At 39.5% G+C, this 21,709-nt stretch overlaps 1 protein-coding gene across 1 annotated transcript in view; it reads right to left on the reverse strand.

Annotated features, from left to right (window-relative positions):
* SNX1 (sorting nexin 1) overlaps positions 1-21,709 on the reverse strand; it is a 240,470-nt gene that overhangs the window by 89,401 nt on the left and 129,360 nt on the right. Inside the window, exon 9 of the mRNA XM_053717383.1 lies at positions 13,912-14,025. Within this exon, the coding sequence (XP_053573358.1) occupies positions 13,912-14,025 (114 nt within the window). The remainder of the gene's footprint in view (positions 1-13,911; positions 14,026-21,709) is intronic.

The raw sequence follows: 21,709 nt of genomic DNA on the forward strand, positions 1-21,709 counted from the left end.
ACCCTACAGACCTTCAACCTCATAACTCCTACATTATAGGAGTACTAGGACACCTCAGTATCCATGCGAGTAGGACAACTACCCATTAAAGGAAAAATTATAGACCAGCATGTAGAAGTATTGCATATTCAAAAATAAATAAAAAATGCAACCACTATGGCACTATAGGTCTTACACCTTCTCAAAAGAGCATGGAATCCTATCTACAATAGATAAGAAGAAACCAACTCCCTAAAGTCTAACGAATACTAAGTAAAACCTTATGAATTTGGACTATACAAGGCACGACGGGCAGAAGAATAAAATCTCCTCACAATAGAAAGGAGAAAATACCCTTAAGATTCCCAGACCACCAAAAAATACTAAATATGATATATTTATAACGATGGTTATTTATGTCAGAGACATTTCAGAAATCGCTTTAATAAAAAAAAAAGAGATTAAAAAATTGAGAGATAAACTCAAAGACAAAATAGGGTCACATGTGACTCGCCTGTATTTGTCAAAAGCACCTCAACCTGCGAGAGATTTTAGTAAATGTATTAGTGTCCGAAGATCACTAAGAAAACGATAAAGAAACATTACACAATACATGTTACATACAAATCACCTCAATATGAGAGAGATTAAATTATAAACTTTGATAGATATCAGACAATGCATGTCACAGACAGAAGAAAAATCACCTCAATATGAGAGATTAATAAATAGGACCCCTATAAATAAAATAGGGGTATACCTGTCAATGACATAAATTAAAATCACTTCAATGAGAGAAATTATATATAGAGCCCTTCTATTCATCTCAATATGAGAGAGATTAATATAATAAGCCTCTATAGATAATAGAGCAGAATACATGTCACAGACAATGTAAAATAGCATATTAGTGCTAAAAGAGTATTAAAATTAAATAGGTTACACACACCACAGGTATTGAAAAAATATCAGATACATGCTGAATAGAAAAATTCACAATGAATTATAAAGAAATATTGCAACTGATCAGAGAAGAAAAACCCTGCACAGGGTAAATAGTAGTAGAAAACTAAAAAAACTAAATTATATTTTCAAACCAGTTGTAATAAAAAACAGGTAAAAAAAAACAGGTAAAACCCTAGGGAAGGGTTAATTCATAGATAATTCTTTCTTTAAACAAATGATAGAAAAATCTACATCTTCAGAGCCTATTAAGGGGATTTTAACTCAAAAGTGCCACTAGATGGCGATAAATATTTAGAAATCCTAGCACTGCTAAGAAAAAAAGTACACCTCATGTACACCATTTTCTTTTTATAATAAAATATCAACATATCCTCCATAAAAGGAGTATGAATAATATAGACGCATGACAGTTAGATTACTTAACTGCGTCATATATGTGCAAAATTAACGATTTGCTGATAACTGCGAATCTGACTGAGACCTCTTCTCCCTGGAAGTATCATACTGGAAAACAAATAGGTCAGATTGCCGTGACCGCACAAAACAGAGGTAGGAGAAATTCAAGTCACTAAAAGCTTGCAGTAACGATTTGCCGATAATGGCAAATCTGACTGAGACCTCCTCTCCCTGTCAGTATAACAAACAAAGTGGTCAGACTTTCGTGACCGCGCCAAACAGAGGGAGGAGACAGATTACAAACATAGTAAGGCCATTATGTTGGATATAGACAGAATAACAGACTTACTGATATCCAGTTCAGACACAATGCCCCTAAGATGACACTATGCTATGTTTATTTACAATAATAGGCTGCGCAATGGCTCTCAAGCATGCAAACTTAATGCGCCAATACCCTAATCCCTTCATAAATAAGTATCAGATAAAGCATGTCACTATTATGAGGGATCCTAATCAAATAAAACCCATATAAGAGACTCAGGAACAAACGTACCCAAAACACTGTGCCCCTATAAACAGATAGGCACGGAATATCCGTGTAAATGGACGTAAATGGACCATGCAGGGAAATGAAGAGTGAGGTAGAAATTACAACACTATTGTGATTAGCATCCCCACACATCTTAAAGCCTGGTCTGCACTCATAATAGACTGGCCATAGAAGTGGCAAAAATTCTCTTAGACTGGCTAATAAACCAGATACCTGCTCAGCCGCCAAATATCCCACACTATGGATAATATTAATAAAAATATATTAACCCCTCATGAGAGTAACAGGTCCCACTAGGTCCCTGAATTATCCCAGTCCATTTGATATTCTTCTCCTTGGAAATATACGTAAAAGGACTTACCCTCCAGGGTCTTCTGCTGTGGAGCAGTGACTGCAGCTCCAGGTCTGTCTCATCTGACCACTGACAGGGACCTGAAGATACAAGAAAAGCAAAGTAACCAACCTTGGTTTTCTATAAAGGGGTTAGCATAATTGTTGGAGTTAAAGTAAGGACTAACTCACCGACCTCCAACAGCTAAAAGCCACCATTACTCTTACTAAAGAGGAATACATGGACACAGCATTGCCTCAATCCTTGCTTGCAGGGACACTATCCATTAAAGGATTAAAGCTTGATTTTCTTCAGACACCAGTCTTCGCACACCTCCTACGATGTACAAAGGCAAAGAATGACTGGGGGTTTATGGGAAGTGTGAGTCATACATAACAGCTTTGGTGGCCAGGAGTTGAATTTGCACTAGTAATAAGAATTAATTTGTGGACTCTCCATGCCATTGGAAAGAAATATAATTTTCACCTCTGTAATTACCTTCTATCTAAGCTTCTGCTGACTGCCTCCTTATCTCAGATCTTTTGACAGACTTGCATTTCAGGTAATTAGTGCTCACTCTTAAATAACTTCACGTGCATGAGCACAATGCTATCTACATGAAACATATTAACTAACGCCCTCTAGCTATGAAAACTGTTAAAGGGATACTAAACCCAATTTTTTTTCTTACATGATTCAGATGGAGCATGATATTTTAAGCACCTTTCTAATTTACTCCTATTATCAATTTTTCTTTGTTCTCATGCTATCTTGATTTGAAAAAGCAGTACTGTAAGCTTTAGAGCCAGACCATTTTTTGTTTAGCACCTGGGTAGCACTTGCTGATTTGTGGCTAAATGTAGCAAACCAATCAGCAAGTGATACCCAGGTGCTGAACTAAAAATGGTCCGGCTCCTAACCTTTCATTACTGCTTTTTCAAATCAAGATAACATGAGAAAAAAAATTGATAATAGGAGTAAATTAGAAAGTTGCTTAAAATTGCATGCTCTATCTGAATCATGAAAGAAAAAAAATGGGGTTAGTATCCCTTTAAATACAGAGGCAGCCTTCAAGGGTTTAGAAATTAGCATATGAGCCTACCTAGGTTTAGCTTTCAACTAAGAATAACAAAAGAACAAAACAAATTTGATGATAAAAATAAATTAGAAAGTTGTTTAAAATGACATGCCCTGTCTGAATCATGAAAGTTTAATTTGGACTTTACTATCCCTTTAAAATATTTGAAAACCTCTTTTTTTATTGGGCTTATTCTATTAGTTATCCGGACGCATCACAAAAACATAATTTATGCTTACCTGATAAATTTATTTCTCTTGTAGTGTATCCAGTCCACGGATCATCCATTACTTGTGGGATATTCTCCTTCCCAACAGGAAGTTGCAAGAGGATCACCCACAGCAGAGCTGCTATATAGCTCCTCCCCTCACTGCCATATCCAGTCATTCGACCGAAACAAGACGAGAAAGGAGAAACCATAGGGTGCAGTGGTGACTGTAGTTTAATTAAAATTTAGACCTGCCTTAAAAGGACAGGGCGGGCCGTGGACTGGATACACTACAAGAGAAATAAATTTATCAGGTAAGCATAAATTATGTTTTCTCTTGTTAAGTGTATCCAGTCCACGGATCATCCATTACTTGTGGGATACCAATACCAAAGCTAAAGTACACGGATGATGGGAGGGACAAGGCAGGAACTTAAACGGAAGGAACCACTGCCTGTAGAACCTTTCTCCCAAAAACAGCCTCCGAAGAAGCAAAAGTGTCAAATTTGTAAAATTTTGAAAAGGTGTGAAGCGAAGACCAAGTCGCAGCCTTGCAAATCTGTTCAACAGAGGCCTCATTTTTAAAGGCCCAGGTGGAAGCCACAGCTCTAGTAGAATGAGCTGTAATCCTTTCAGGGGGCTGCTGTCCAGCAGTCTCATAGGCTAAGCGTATTATGCTCCGAAGCCAAAAGGAGAGAGAGGTTGTCAAAGCTTTTTGACCTCTCCTCTGTCCAGAGTAAACGACAAACAGGGCAGATGTTTGACGAAAATCTTTAGTAGCCTGTAAGTAAAACTTCAAGGCACGGACTGCGTCCAGATTATGCAAAAGCCGTTCCTTCTTTGAAGAAGGATTAGGACACAATGATGGAACAACAATCTCTTGATTGATATTCCTGTTAGAAACCACCTTAGGTAAAAACCCAGGTTTGGTACGCAGAACTACCTTGTCTGAATGAAAAATCAGATAAGGAGAATCACAATGTAAGGCAGATAACTCAGAGACTCTTCGAGCCGAGGAAATAGCCATCAAAAACAGAACTTTCCAAGAGAAAAGTTTAATATCAATGGAATGAAGGGGTTGAAACGGAACTCCCTGAAGAACTTTAAGAACCAAGTTTAAGCTCCACGGGGGAGTAACAGTTTTAAACACAGGCTTAATCCTAACCAAAGCCTGACAAAATGTCTGGACGTCTGGAACTTCTGCCAGACGCTTGTGCAAAAGAATAGACAGAGCAGAGATCTGTCCTTTTAAAGAACTAGCTGATAAGCCTTTGTCCAAACCCTCTTGGAGAAAGGACAATATCCTAGGAATCCTAACCTTACTCCATGAGTAACTCTTGGATTCACACAAATAAAGATATTTACGCCATATCTTATGGTAGATTTTCCTGGTGACAGGCTTCCGAGACTGTATTAAGGTATCAATGACTGACTCGGAGAAGCCACGCCTTGATAGAATCAAGCGTTCAATCTCCATGCAGTCAGTCTCAGAGAAATTAGATTTGGATGATTGAAAGGACCTTGTATTAGAAGGTCCTGCCTCAGAGGCAGAGTCCATGGTAGAAGAGATGACATGTCCACTAGGTCTGCATACCAGGTCCTGCGTGGCCACGCAGGCGCTATCAGAATCACTGATGCTCCCTCCTGTTTGATTTTGGCAATCAGTCGAGGGAGCAGAGGAAACGGTGGAAACACATAGGCCAGGTTGAAGAACCAAGGAGCTGCTAGAGCATCTATCAGCGGTGCTCCCGGGTCCCTGGACCTGGATCCGTAACAAGGAAGCTTGGCGTTCTGGCGAGACACTCCCCCGGATGAAAAGTCTGATGACTTAGAAAATCCGCCTCCCAGTTCTCTACGCCTGGGATGTGGATCGCTGACAGGTGGCAAGAGTGAGACTCTGCCCAGCGAATTATCTTTGAGACTTCTAACATCGCTAGGGAACTCCTGGTTCCCCCTTGATGGTTGATGTAAGCCACAGTCGTGATGTTGTCCGACTGAAATCTGATGAACCTCAGTGTTGCTAACTGAGGCCAAGCTAGAAGAGCATTGAATATTGCTCTTAACTCGAGAATATTTATTGGGAGGAGTTTCTCCTCCTGAGTCCACGATCCCTGAGCCTTCAGGGAGTTCCAGACTGCGCCCCAACCTAGAAGGCTGGCATCTGTTGTTACAATCGTCCAATCTGGCCTGCGAAAGGTCATACCCTTGGACAGATGGACCCGAGAAAGCCACCAGAGAAGAGAATCTCTGGTCTCTTGATCCAGATTTAGTAGAGGGGACAAATCTGAGTAATCACCATTCCACTGACTTAGCATGCATAATTGCAGCGGTCTAAGATGCAGGCGTGCAAATGGCACTATGTCCATTGCCGCTACCATTAAGCCGATTACTTCCATGCACTGAGCCACTGACGGGCGTGGAATGGAATGAAGGACACGGCAAGCATTTAGAAGTTTTGATAACCTGGACTCCGTCAGGTAAATTTTCATCTCTACAGAATCTATAAGAGTCCCTAGGAAGGAGACTCTTGTGAGTGGTGATAGAGAACTCTTTTCCACGTTCACTTTCCACCCATGCAACCTCAGAAATGCCAGAACTCTCTCTGTATGAGACTTGGCAATTTGAAAGCTTGACGCCTGTATCAGGATGTCGTCTAGATACGGAGCCACTGCTATGCCTCGCGGTCTTAGAACCGCCAGAAGTGAGCCCAGAACCTTTGTAAAAATTCTCGGGGCAGTGGCCAACCCGAAGGGAAGAGCTACAAATTGGTAATGCCTGTCTAGAAAGGCAAACCTTAAGAACCGATGATGATCTTTGTGAATCGGTATGTGAAGGTAGGCATCCTTTAAGTCCACTGTGGTCATGTACTGACCCTCTTGGATCATGGGTAGGATGGTCCGAATAGTTTCCATTTTGAATGATGGAACTCTGAGGAATTTGTTTAAGATCTTTAGATCCAAGATTGGTCTGAAGGTTCCCTCTTTCTTGGGAACCACAAACAGATTTGAATAAAATCCCTGTCCTTGTTCCGTCTGCGGAACTGGATGGAAAACTCCCATTACTAGGAGGTCTTGCACACAGCTTAGGAATGCCTCTTTCTTTATCTGGTTTGCTGATAACCTTGAAAGATGAAATCTCCCTTGTTGAGGAGAAGCTTTGAACAAAATTTTTACAGTGTATGTAATAAGTTAGCAGAGCATTGCACCCACTTGCAAATGGATGATTAACCCCTTAATACCAAAAACGGAATAACAAATGACAAAAACGTTTTTTAAACAGTAACAACTACTGCCATAGCTCTACTGTGGCTTTTTACCTCCCTCAATATGACTTTTGAAGCCTTTTGAGCCCTTCAGAGAAGTCCTGGATCATGCAGGAAGAAGCTGGATGTCTGTGTCTGTAATTTTTGCTGTGCAAAAAAATGCCAAAATAGGCCCCTCCCACTCATATTACAACAGTGGGAAGCCTCAGGGAACTGTTTCTAGGCAAAATTCAAGCCAGCCATGTGGAAAAAACTAGGCCCCAATAAGTTATCACCAAACATATGTAAAAAACGATTAAACATGCCAGCAAACGTTTTAAAATACACTTTTATAAGAGTATGTATCTCTATTAATAAGCCTGATACCAGTCGCTATCACTGCATTTAAGGCTTTACTTACATTACTTCGGTATCAGCAGCATTTTCTAGCAAATTCCATTCCTATAAAAATATTTTAACTGCACATACCTTATTACAGGAAAACCTGCACGCTATTCCCCCTCTGAAGTTACCTCACTCCTCAGAATATGTGAGAACAGCAAAGGATCTTAGTTACTTCTGCTAAGATCATAGAAAACGCAGGCAGATTCTTCTTCTAAATACTGCCTGAGATAAACAGTACACTCCGGTACCATTTAAAAATAACAAACTTTTGATTGAATAAATAAACTAAGTATAAAACACCACAGTCATCTTACGACCTCCATCTTAGTTGAGAGTTGCAAGAGAATGACTGGATATGGCAGTGAGGGGAGGAGCTATATAGCAGCTCTGCTGTGGGTGATCCTCTTGCAACTTCCTGTTGGGAAGGAGAATATCGCACAAGTAATGGATGATCCGTGGACTGGATACACTTAACAAGAGAAAATGTAAATTCCCTCACAGTATAAAACCACAACCACTTGTGAAGGGAAGTTATTTAAATGTTTCCACTAACTATTGAAAATTCTAAAAATTATGATCCAAAAAGAGAAAGGCTTCAATAGACTGGAAAATTTGTCTACATAATATTTTAAAATAACGGATAGTAAAACATAAATTGAATGTTTAATTTACAGATTTGGATATTTTATCATAAGTTTTTAAAGGGGACTTTAAACACCTTATACTTTTGTGTAAAAAAACAAACATACAAAACTTTAATAGACTAGAAAGACAATGTTTTACCAGGTTGAAATCATGTTGTTATATGTATAAGACTGAACAGAAGTAATTTAGCACATTACATGAGTGGGGAGGATATAGCTGGAAGAAAATGTCACTCTGTCTTGAATAATGACATAATTAAAAAGTGCATAATAAAAAGACAATGCAATAGCACTTACTCTAAATTTCAAATTAGCAGTAGATTTTTTTCTGACAAATTTATGTTTTCTTCCATTATCTGGCCCCCTGTATCATGTGAGACATCAGCCAATCAAAGACTAGTATACATATACCCTGTGTTCCCCAGAAAGTGTAAATATATATAAAAAAAAATGTAAAATTTGATACTGGAAGGAAAAATTGGAAAGTGTCTTAAAACTGCATGCTCTTTTTGAATCATAAAAAATTATTTTGACTTGGGAAAAAAATCAATAGCATTAAAGGGACACCCATTTTACATTAAAATTAATAAAAATATGCCGAAAAGGCATTTGACCGTATTAATTGGTCCTTTTTAAGAGCCGCTCTAAAAGACTCTGGCTTTGGTCCTACAATTCTAAACCGTTTGCATTGTATGCATCCACTAGTGCTCAAATCTTTATTAATATCACCCTATCTCCCCCGCTACCAATCACAAACGGTACCCGTCAGGGTTGTCCCCTGTCACTCCTTCTCTTTGCTTGTTTAGTCGAAACCTTAGCAACAAAAATTAGGAATAACACAGAAATTAAAGGTATCTCTTTAGGACAAGATGTCTACAAACTTTTATTATTCGCTGACGATATCCTTTTTACCTATACTAACCCAGAAAAATCTATCCCACACTTACTGACAGAACTAACCCCATTTAACAAACTTCCTAGTTAACAGAGCAAATCAGAGATTATGGGTTTTTGTTTGCCAAGACATTTACAATTAACAATTAAAAGTTGATGCCCCTTTAAATGGTGTAACGGTGCAATGAAATACCTGGGTATTTTTCTAACCGACTCCCCAGATAGGCTATTCCAAATGGAGATAAAAGAAACTTTCCTGGTTGGGGCAAATAAACACTATTAAGATGAACATTTTCCCAAGACTTCTTTATATCATGCAAACGATACCAATCCCACTGCCACCCAGGTACATTCCTCAAATCGAACAACTACAGCTCCTTTGTATGGAAAAGAAAACCACAGAGAATAAACAAAGTCACTATGTCTCTCCCTAAGAATCAAAGTGGACGGGAATACCCAACCTGGAGGCTTATAGGACCTCCATATTTTTACAGAGGTTTCTGGATTGGAGGGTGAACGGGGAACAGAAGAGATGGGTCCTATTAGAAGAAAGCATTAATTCAAAATTGTTGCTTGCAAGCTTTTGTTGGAGCCCAGCCTTCTCTAAGACAATTAAGCTGATTTCAAACCCAATTACGAGAATAACTGCTCCTCAGTGGGATTCGGCAAATAAACGTAACCCTTGTCTATCCTCCAATCCAGGTCCATTGACATCATTAGTACACAATACAGACTTCTCGATATCCATATTTGAAAAACAATATAACTCAGAATTATCTATGCGGGATACCTTAGTCCACCACATCACTGTAGATGACACCATTTGCACGCAAGACCAATTGATAGAAAAAGGTTATAACTGGGCCAAGAACTGGTTTTCTTATAGGAGATTTTACAATTACATCTACATTACCGTAATCTGACCCGCTCACCCACCAACATTGATAAACTGTACCTAACTAACACCCCAGTAAAACATTCCCTCTCAATTATATATAAAATACTAACTCAACCCCTCCCAGGGAACCTGCCATACTCTATCGAAATGTGGGAAAGAGAACTAGGGGCAATTATACTACCACAAATGGCAATAAATATATTTTCTAACACCAAAAAGTCCTCTACCTCAGCTTCCATCCTGGAAATCAATTACAAGATATTACATTGCTGGTATATAACCCCCCAGAAAATTACACCGTCTGTTCCCTAATACTAACAACAGATGTTGGAGGTGTGGGCACGTTGGAAGTGGAATGGGACATATGTGATGGTGGTACTCACAAATCAACCATTATTGGTATGACACTATACGAGAAGTTGAACATATCTTTCAGACAACCACCCCCCCGAACCCTCAGATATGGCTGTTAAACAGATCTGTCCAACTCCCTTCTAAACACTTAATCCCTCTTTTTTCAAATTTTTACAAACAGCGTAAAAATCCTTATTGCTAGGAATTGGAAGTCTAAGGACGTTCCGAACTTGGTAATGTGGAAAAACAAAGTAATAGAATTGATTGAACTAGAAGAATACACTGCATTCAAAAAAGGCAATAGAGATAGTTTTAATGTCCTGCAATCATTGTGGGATGATTATATTAAAAATTCCACTAACATTTAAACCATAGTTGGGGGTGAAGCAGGCAACAATTAACTGAAACGCCCACTAATATACATAAATGACTGAGATTTAGTTACATAATAGTAGACCAATATAAAACTATATAGCAATAGAGTCCATATCGGTTTCTTATTTTTTTCTCAATATGTACCTATGACATAACAGTTGATTTATTGCTTTGTATTTCATTGACATGTATAATTATATATTATGTTTTTTTGTTGTTGTTTTTTTGCAAATTTCAAGTCTGTTCGAATGACTTGTTCCTTAACATTAGGATACTATAAGAATGTTACTGTCTGAACTGAATGTTGTAACCTGCAAACAGATCCTTTCCAAAAAAAAAAAAAAAAGAATACAAACATATTACTGCAGCTACCTGTAAAGGGAAGTAGAATAATGAGCCAATGATCAAACACGGCATATGGGGATTTTCATTAAGCACAATAAATACATGTTTGTGGTTGAAATGGTGTTTTTAACTTTCTCTTTTATGGGTTTGAGTTTTATTACAGTTTATATTTTAAAAGCACATAATAGTGCAAAACAAAAAATGTTCTAAACTGTGTGTTTAACCTCTGCAGAGAGATTAAGTTAAAGCGAGCTTCAGAGCAAAAATGCACCATAGCTGAACACACATGATGAGCCCATGACAAGAGACGTGTGTATCCATCAGTCAGTCCCCAGTAGTGCATTGTGCTCTGGTTTCTCTTTTAAAACAGAATGATGAAAAAAAACATTAAAATAAGTTAAAATTCAGGAGGGAGTTATTTTTACACAGAGCAATAAGCAAAAATAGTAATTTAAAGACTAAAATATAATAGAAAAAAATACTGAAATATTTGTGGGCGATTGGAACAGAATAGCTGTCCAGAAAAATAAAATATGAATTTTAAAGGACTAACCATTTAAAACAAAGTAAAATGGTGACAGCTCAAACTGTTAATATATAGCAACAATGGGAAGTACGTATATATAACTAGAAAAAAACTTCAGTAAGCTTGTGTGAGTGAAATATAAATATTGAATATATTAATCTACTTTTAAACATAACTTTCAACCCAATAATTTGTATTCCTCTAATGTCCAATTCAAGGATACGTTATTTTATGTATAAAGTGATTGTAACGTTTAAGGAATTAAAGCCCAGTATCTAAAAATACTCTTAAAAACAGGGGCACTTTAATTCATTAAACTTTATAAATATGCTTTTTAAAAACGTACCTTTTTGTTACAGTAAACAGACCACCGATCCTCCGCCCACTTCTCCTTCTGTATTTTGCAGATTGATGACGAATCTGTCTTTCTCCAATCTTTGCGTGCCCCCATTGGTATCCAGCTCGTGGGGCCCGCAACAAATGAAGGAAGCCAGATTCATCATCAATATGCAAAATACAGAAAAGCGGGCAGCGGATTGGCAGTCTGTTTACCCTAACAAACAGGTAAGTATTTAAAAAAAAAAAAAAAGCCTGTTTGTAAAGTTTAATGAATTAAAGTGCCCCTGTTTTTAAGAGTAATTTTAGATAATGGGTTTTCGTTCTTTAAACTTTATAATCACTTTAAATAAAGTTTAATGTGGAGCTTAGATGCATTTGTCAGTTATAAATGTTCTCTCAAAATTAACAGAAATATAAGCACCAGACAGGTAAAAACTAGCACAATTCATTTTCACTGTTGCTCCACCTTAAAGGGACATTAACCCCTTCTTCATCAAAACTATATATTTTTTTTAAGTAGACAACCCAAGGTACTGATCTAGTCTCATTTTGGTTTATTTCATGCCACCATTTTCTGGCCAAATGCGATCATATATAAAAAAAATGGTTAACTTTTCACAAACTTTGGGTTTCCCACTGAAATTATTTACATATTGCTTGTGCAATCATGGCACACATGATTGTAATAGCTTCTCTGGGGTGACCCTTGCTCGGTAATAGCAGACATACATGGCTTTGCCATTGCTTTTTGTTAATTAGAAGACTGCTAATTGCAGCTGTGCAACACACTTCTGAAATTCCCGGCAGTGAAGGGGCTAATTGGTTAACTGGTAAGGGAAATAGCATTGTAATGTAGAGATTATCCTGTCACCTCCCTGATCCCTCTAAAACAGCTCTCTAACCTTCCCCCTCCCACTAGAGGCAGCCATCTTTGGCACTGGCAGCTGTCTCTGCTAATACCTAATTTATATGTATTTTTAATTTTCTTTTACTTTATTAAAAATAATTCTGCAGTGTAGTGGTCGTTATATAGGGCACCCCCCCCCCCCCACTGTTTTCCAGCCCTTTTCTGTAGTGCAGTGGCCCATCCCTCCCTCTCCCTTAATTGTTTTTCTGTAGCAAAAGGTCCCTCCTCCTCAGCTGAACCGCCCACACCTCCTGCGGCACCAAGAGAGATCATTACAATGATAAGACTATGACACTGTCTCTAACAATCTGCCAGATTGTTAGAGACAGTGTTTTAGCTGCGTGCCGTCATATGGTAACAGAGAACCGACCCTGCTCTGTTACCAAATGAAGGCAGACGCTGGAAGCCCAGGGACACTAAGTCTTGGTTGTCACTTCCAGCAATATCTACATTATGCGGTTCTATTGGTTATGTACCGCATGTTGTAGATCTACATCCATTTGGCCCAAGGGTTAAGCTACAAAATAAACTTACCATAAAATATTAAATTATGCAAAAATGTAAAAAACAAACAAACAAAAACTTTCCAATGCACTTTTATAACTAATTTTGCTTTCCCTGTAATTTAACTCTTGCTGAATGCAGAGCCCTGACACTCTTACACGCTGCACAATGATTAGCTGCTATGTGCAGGAGCTCATTTATCTCTCTCCTCATTAGCTACAGCAAAAAATGTCATAAAAACGTTCAAGAGACTTTTCAAGGGGTGTACCCTGAGACTCCAAAACAACAGCATAAATTTCTTTTTTTTATGTTTTAAAAGAGCTTTATTGAAAAATTCAAGGTTTCACAAAGGCCAAAATATCATATCAAAATAGTATACCTTGCTTCAAAACATAAGTTTTTACAACATGAAACTAGCTATGCAGATTACCATATGTAAATATAATGCAAATATAAACAGTTAACTTTTCTATCCGGATTGTGTAGGTGTGCGAGCCATGTCTGAGAAACCTTGATATATGCCCCTATATCAGGGACCACTTTTGGGTCCTAAGTCTCGACTGTAAGTGTTAAACATAGGGGATGATTTACTCATGATTAAGTAAGGCTATTAGTGAGAAATTATAAACGTTAAGTCTGAGTCCTTTTCAGAACTCTACTGATCAATTATTACTGTATAAATCTGCAATAGACCCAGTGCACGCTAAAACTAGGTCCACCACGGCATGACCTTTCCCTCAGGCACACCTTGCCCTGTTCTAAATAGCTCCGCCCAGTGGGAAGGGAGGGTCATTGCAGATTATTTGCAATTCAGCAAATAATTCCTGATACATAAATAAAAAAATGTCTTGAATGTCCCATTAAATTTTACCACCTATTTTATTGTCAGTGAGTGAAACTCGTCATGCTTCAATTGCTACTGCTAAAGTAATGCTGCAGCAAATATAGAACAAACAGGAAATACTCACAATGTCAGATTCATTCATCTTGATTGTCATTTTGTTGACGGCATCAGTGGCTCTGTTAAACATTTTAAGGAGACCTGCTCCACTCAGTGTTTGTGTGCTGACTGCACGTGGGAGCTAAAACGGTAGAAAAACATATAATGGTGTAAATATAAAATAAGATTGAAGCCATATTACTTTATGCTCTAAAAATAAGAAAGTATTCTATCAATAATATTTCATTAAATGCGTAATTTGTTTTTAAATTTCTTACTTGTTGAACAAATCAAGTTTTATTTATTAACATTATCAAACTCCAAAGTAAAAATGATAAAAAGGGCTAAATACAGAGGTAAAGTCCCTCATAGGAGAATTGCAGATCTTGAGTAGGAAACCTCAAAAGAGCCAGTTAGGAGCAGCAGCAGCTACACAACCCAGCCATGTTCTGCTCCCTAGGGGGAGTTTTCCTGTGTATTTAACCTTTTGTGAAGATTAAACACATAGCTATTTAGGGTTAATAATGCAAACTGATAAGCTGTAACAAATAAGAAAATGTACATTTTGCATAGAAAACTACCTTTAATATGAAGTGGGTTTTAAACAAAATCACTGAAAACAAACATTTTTTTCTGAAAAACACAAGGTAAGTTTACCTTTATAAAAACATACCTACATCTACTTTATTCAGAAAAACAGAATTTATGCTTACCTGATAAATTTCTTTCTCTTGTGATGTATCGAGTCCATGGATTCATCCATACTTGTGGGATACTCTCCTTCCTAACAGGAAGTGGCAAAGAGAGCACCCACAGCAGAGCTGTCTATATAGCTCTTCCCTTAGCTCCACCCCACCCAGTCATTCGACCGAAGGCTAGGAAGAAAAAGGAGAAACTATAGGGTGCAGAGGTGACTGAAGTATTTTAAATAAAAATATACTACCTGTCTTAAACAGACAGGGTGGGCCGTGGACTCGATACATCACAAGAGAAAGAAATTTATCAGGTAAGCATAAATTCTGTTTTCTCTTGTAAGATGTATCGAGTCCACGGATTCATCCATACTTGTGGGATAACAATACCAAAGCTTTAGGACACGGATGAAGGGAGGGACAACACAGGTTCCTTAAACGGAAGGCACCACTGCTTGTAGAACCTTTCTCCCAAAAATAGCCTCCGAAGAAGCAAAAGTATCGAATTTGTAAAATTTGGAAAAAGCATGAAGCGAAGACCAAGCCGCCACCTTACAAATCTGTTCAACAGAAGCATCATTTTTAAAAGCCCATGTGGAAGCCACAGTTCTAGTAGAATGAGGAGTAATCCTTTCAGGAGGCTGCTGGCCAGCAGCCTCATAAGCCCAACGGATGATGCTTTTCAGCCAAAAAGAAAGAGAATTAGCCGTAGCTTTTTGGCCTCTCCACTTACCAGAATAAACAACAAACAATGAAGATGTTTGACGGAAATCTTTGGTTGCTTGTAAGAAGAACTGTAAAGCACGAACCACATCAAAATTGTGCAACAGACGTTCCTTCTTTGAAGAAGGATTAGGACACAGTGAAGGAACAACAATTTCCTGATTGATATTCCTATTAGAAACAACCTTAGGAAGAAATCCAGGTTTGGTACGCAAAACTACCTTATCTGCATGGAAAACAAGATAAGGTGAGTCACACTGTAAAGCAGATAACTCAGAAACTCTTCGAGCCGAAGAGATAGCTACTAAAAACAGAACTTTCCAAGATAGAAGCTTGATATCTATGGAATGCATAGGTTCAAACGGAACCCCTTGAAGAACTTTAAGAACTAAGTTTAGGCTCCATGGCGGAGCAACAGGTTTGAATACAGGCTTGATTCTGACTAAAGCCTGACTAAACGCTTGAACGTCTGGGACATCTGCCAGACGCTTGTGTAAAAGAATAGACAAAGCAGAAATCTGTCCTTTTAAGGAGCTAGCTTATAACCCCTTCTCCAATCCTTCTTGGAGAAAAGACAATATTCTAGGAATCCTAATCTTACTCCATGAGTAACCCTTGGATTCACACCAATAAAGATATTTGCGCCAAATCTTATGATAGATTTTCCTGGTGACAGGCTTTCTAGCTTGAATCAGGGTATCAATGACCGACTCAGAGAAACCACGCTTTGATAAAATCAGGCGTTCAATCTCCAAGCAGTCAGACGCAGAGAAATTAGATTTGGATGCTTGAAAGGACCTTGGATTAGAAGGTCCTGCCTCAATGGCAGAGTCCACGGTGGAACAGATGACATGTCCACTACGTCTGCATACCAAGTCTTGCGTGGCCACGCAGGTGCTATCAGAATCACTGAAGCTCTCTCCTGCTTGATTCAGGCAACCAGACGTGGGAGGAGAGGAAACGGTGGAAATACATAGGCCAGGTTGAAGGACCAGGGCACTGCTAGAGCATCTATCAGTACTGCCTGGGGATCCCGGACCTGGACCCGTAACAAGGAAGTTTGGCGTTCTGACGGGACGCCATCAGATCCAATTCTGGTGTGCCCCATAGCTGAGTCAGCTGGGCAAATATTTCCGGATGGAGCTCCCACTCCCCCGGATGAAAAGTCTGACGACTTAGGAAATCTGCCTCCCAGTTCTCTACCCCTGGGATATGGATTGCTGAAAGATGGCAAGAGTGAGTCTCCGCCCATCGGATTATTTTGGTTACTTCCATCATCGCTAGAGGACTCTGTGTTCCTCCTTGGTGATTGATGTAAGCTACAGTCGTGATGTTGTCCGACTGAAATCTGATGAATTTGGCCGCAGCTAGCTGAGGCCACGCCTTAAGCGCATTGAATATCGCTCTCAGTTCTAGAATGTTTATCGGGAGGAGAGTTTCCTCTCGAGACCATAAACCCTGTGCTTTCAGGGAGTTCCAGACTGCACCCCAGCCTAGCAGGCTGGCATCTGTCGTTACAATAATCCACTCTGGCCTGCGGAAACACATTCCCTGAGCCAGGTGGTCCTGAGACAAACACCAGAGAAGAGAATCTCTGGTCCGTGATCGGGTGCATTCAGAGTAGTCTGGCGGTAGGTCCTGATCCAGATGAATTTGCGGAGATAAATCTGCATAATCCCCATTCCACTGTTTGAGCATGCACAGTTGCAGTGGTCTGAGGTGTAGGCGGGCAAAAGGAACTATGTCCATTGCCGCTACCATGAGTCCGATTACCTCCATACACTGAGCCACTGATGGCCGAGGAATGGAACGAAGAGCTCGGCAAGTGGTTAAGAGTTTTGATTTTCTGACCTCCGTCAGAAATATTTTCATTTCTTCCGAGTCTATCAGAGTCCCTAGGAAGGAAACTCTTGTGAGAGGGAAGAGAGAACTCTTTATGTTCACCTTCCACCCGTGAGATCTCAGAAAAGCCAACACAATGTCCGTGTGAGACTTGGTTAACTGGAAAGTCGACGCCTGAATTAAGATCACGCATTCCTTGTAAACCAGGCAGTTTAGATAAAACCGCTGTGAGGGTTGTATTCATAACTGTGGCCATGTCTTGTAAAGTAAATGAAGTCGACGCACTAGAGGTACTTGGCGTCACTTGTGCGGGCGTTACTGGTTGTGACACTTGGGGAGAGCTAGATGGCAAACCCTCAATTCCTTCTGTCTGAGAATCATCTATTGCTATATTTTTAAGTGCTATAAAATGTTCTTTATAATTTATAGACATATCAGTGCAAGTGGGACACATTCTAACAGGGGGTTCCACAATGGCTTCTAAACACATTGAACAAGGATTTTCCTTGGTGTCAGACATGTTAAACAGGCTAGTAATGAAACAAGCAAGCTTGAAAAACACTTTATTCAAAGTAAATAATACTTAGAAAAAAACGGTACTGTGCCTTTAACCCCTTAACGACTGAGGACGTGCAGGGTACGTCCTCAGAAAAAAGGCAGTTAACGCCTGAGATGTACCCTGCACGTCCTCAGTGTGGAAAGCAGCTGGAAGCGATCCTGCTCGCTTCCAGATGCTTTCCGGTTATTGCAGTGATGCCTCGATATGGAGGCATCCTGCAATAACCTTTTTAAGCCATCCGGTGCAGAGAGAGCCACTCTGTGGCCCTCTCTGCACCGGAGATCGGTGGCTTACTGCGTTGGTGGGTGGGAGCCGGACCGGGAGGCGGGTGGCGGCCATCGATGGCCCTGGTTGTGTGAAGGGGGGCGGGATCGTGGGCGGCTGGGGGCGCGTGCACGGGGAGGGAGCGGGTGGGAACCGCTACACTACAGAAAATGCTGAAATAAAAAATGTAAAAAAAATGTAAATAATGTAAAAAAAACGATCAGCAAGGTGGTGGGGGTTTGTCTGTGTGGGGGGGGGGGAGCTACAAAGCTACACTACAGAAAAAAACAAAAAACAAAAAAAAGCACTTTTTATTGCAAACTGGGTACTGGCAGACAGCTGCCAGTAACCAAGATGGCCCCCAATAAGGCAGAGGGGAGGGTTAGAGAGCGGTTTTGGGGGGGGATCAGGGAGGTTGGGGGCTAAGGGGGGATCCTACACAGTAGCATATGTAAATATGCTAAAAAAAATGTATTTATTTTTTTAAAACCCTTTTATTTTAGTACTGGCATACTTTCTGCCAGTACTTAAGATGGCGGGGACAATTGTGGGTTGGGGGAGGGAAGGGAGCTGTTTGGGAGGGAGCAGGGGGTGGGATGTGTCAGATGGGAGGCTGATCTCTACACTAAAGCTAAAATTAACCCTGCAAGCTCCCTACAAACTCCCTAATTAACCCCTTCACTGCTAGCCATAATACACGTGTGAGGCGCAGCAGGATTTAGCGGCCTTCTAATTACCAGAAAGCAACACCAAAGTCATATATGTCTGCTATTTCTGAACAAAGGGGATCCCAGACAAGCATTTACAACCATTTGTGCCATAATTGCACAAGCTGTTTGTAAATGATTTCAGTGAGAAACCTAAAATTGTGAAAAAATTTACGTTTTTTTTTAATTTGATCGCATTTGGCGGTGAAATGGTGGCATGAAATATACCAAAATGTGCCTAGATCAATACTTGGGGTTGTCTACTACACTACACTAAAGCTAAAATTAACCCTACAAGCTCCCTAAAAGCTCCCTAATTAACCCCTTAACTGCTGGGCATAATACACTTGTGGTGTGCAGTGGCATTTAGCGGCCTTCTAATTACCAAAAAGCAACGCCAAAGCCATATATGTCTGCTATTTCTGAACAAAGGGGATCCCAGAGAAGAATTTACAACCATTTATGCCATAATTGCACAAGTTGTTTGTAAATAATTTCAGTGAGAAACCGAAAGTTTGTGAAAAAGTGAAAGATTTTTTGTATTTGATCGCATTTGGCGGTGAAATGGTGGTATGAAATATACCAAAATGGGCCTAGATCAATACTTTGGGATGTCTACTAAAAAAAAATATATACATGTCAAGGGATATTCAGGGATTCCTGAAAGATATTAGTGTTCTAATGTAACTAGCGCTAATTTTGGAAAAAAATGGTTTGGAAATAGCAAAGTGCTACTTGTATTTATGGCCCTATAACTTGCAAAAAAAGCAAAGAACATGTAAACATTGGGTATTTCTAAACTCAGGACAAAATTTAGAAACTATTTAGCATGGGTGTTTTTTGGTGGTTGTAGATATGTAACAGATTTTGGGGCTCAAAGTTAGAAAAAGTGTGTTTTTTTCCATTTCTCCTCATATTTTATCATTTTTTTTATAGTAAATTATAAGATATGATGAAAATAATGGTATCTTTAGAAAGTCCATTTAATGGCGAGAAAAACGGTATATAATATGTGTGGGTACAGTAAATGAGTAAGAAGAAAATTACAGCTAAACACAAACACCGCAAAAATGTAAAAATAGCCTTGGTCCCAAACGGACAGAAAATGGAAAAGTGCTGTGGTCATTAAGGGGTTAAGAGAAAAAAAGATGCACAAACTCTGCAAAACAGTGTAAAAAAGCAGTAAACTTTACGAAATTTTTACAGTAGAATCATAAAGCCTTAGTAAGTTTGCACAGCCAGCCAATAAACGATTAGCCCCTTAATGTAAAAACCGGATTGACAAAACGTCAAAAAACTGGTATAAAAACGTTCAGCGCCTACCTGCCCTTTAGGATAGATTTGTGGGGAAAAACCTTCTTTTAGGCCCTCAAACACAGCAGGACCCTCTGGAGAAGCAGCTGGATGTCTTCAGAGTAAAAGAAACTGCGCAACTGAGGCGCGAAAATAGGCCCCTCCCACCTCACTCGATGTTAGTGGGGCCTAAAAGAAACACATCAAAGTGTTTCTAGACTAGCCATGTGGGTTAATAACCCTTAAATCAGCCACAATGACCCCTTAAAGTCCCTCAAAAAACGTTACATTTTTTAATAAAAAACGTTTTTTCTTATAAATGCCACTAGTAACAAATGAGCCCTCTATGCAAGCTGGGATTCTCTATTAAGTGTCTGAATACAGCTTACCCTTCCCTCATGGGGATATTGTCAGCCTTTTCTAGAATTATCACAGTCTGTCTAGAAAAAAATGGACTGAACATACCTCAATGCAGCTTAGCATGCAAACCGTTCCCCCAACTGAAGTTTTCCTGTACTCCTCAGCTTCTGTGTGAACAGCAGTGGATCTTAGTTACAAAGTGCTAAGATCATTAACCTCCTTACAGAAATCTTCATCCCTTTTCTGGCAGAGAGTGAATAGTACACACCGGTACCATTTAAAATAACAAACGTTTGCTTGAGAAAATAAAAACTACCATTTTTGTCACCACACTCACTTTACCCTTCCTATCAGTTAAGCAGGCAAAGAGAATGACTGGTGGGGAGGAGCTATATAGACAGCTCTGCTGTGGGTGCTCTCTTTGCCACTTATTGTTAGGAAGGAGAATATCCCAAAAGTATGGATGAATCCGTGGACTCGATACATCTTACAAGAGAAAGAAAATTTATGCTTACCTGAAAAATTTGTTTCTTTTTAGACACGATGAGTCCACGGATTTCATCCTTACTTGTGGGATTACGCCTCCTGGTCAGCAGGAGGAGGCAAAGAGCACCACAGCAGAGCTGTATATATAGCTCCTCCCTTCCCTCCCACTCCAGTCATTCGACCGATGTTAGAAAGAGAAAGGAAAAGCCAAGGTGCAGAGGTGTCTGAAGTTTAACAAAAAATAATAACCTGTCTCATAAAACAGGGCGGGCCGTGGACTCATCGTGTCTAAAAAGAAACAAATTTATCAGGCAAGCATAAATTTTCTTTTCTTTTTAAAGACACGATGAGTCCACAGATTTCATCCTTACTTGTGGGATACAATACCAAAGCTATAGTACACGGATGATAAGGGAGGGACAAGACAGGGAACCTAAACGGAAGGCACCACTGCCTTTCTCCCAAAAACAGCCTCAGCCGAGGCAAAAGTATCAAATTTGTAAAATTAAGAAAAAGTGTGAAGAGAGGATCAAGTTGCAGTCTTGTAAATCTGTTCAACAGAAGCATCATTTTTGAATGCCCATGAGGAAGCAACAGCCCTAGTGGAATGAGCCGTAATTCTTTCAGGAGGCTGCTGTCCAGTAGTCTCATATGCAAAACGGATGATACTCTTCAGCCAAAAGGAAAGAGAGGTAGCTGTAGCTTTCTGATCCTTAAGTTTTCCCGAAAAAATGACAAATAAAGAAGACGATTGACGAAAGTCCTTAGTCGCTGGTAAGTAAAATTTTAGAGCACGGACTACGTCCAAGTTGTGTAGCAGGCGTTCCCTTCTGAGAAGAAGGAATAGGACACAAGGAAAGAACAACAATCTCCTGATTAATGTTCTTGTCTGAAACAACT

The sequence above is a fragment of the Bombina bombina genome, chromosome 6 (genome assembly GCF_027579735.1).
Source record: "Bombina bombina isolate aBomBom1 chromosome 6, aBomBom1.pri, whole genome shotgun sequence".
Classification (NCBI taxonomy): Eukaryota; Metazoa; Chordata; class Amphibia; order Anura; family Bombinatoridae; genus Bombina; species Bombina bombina.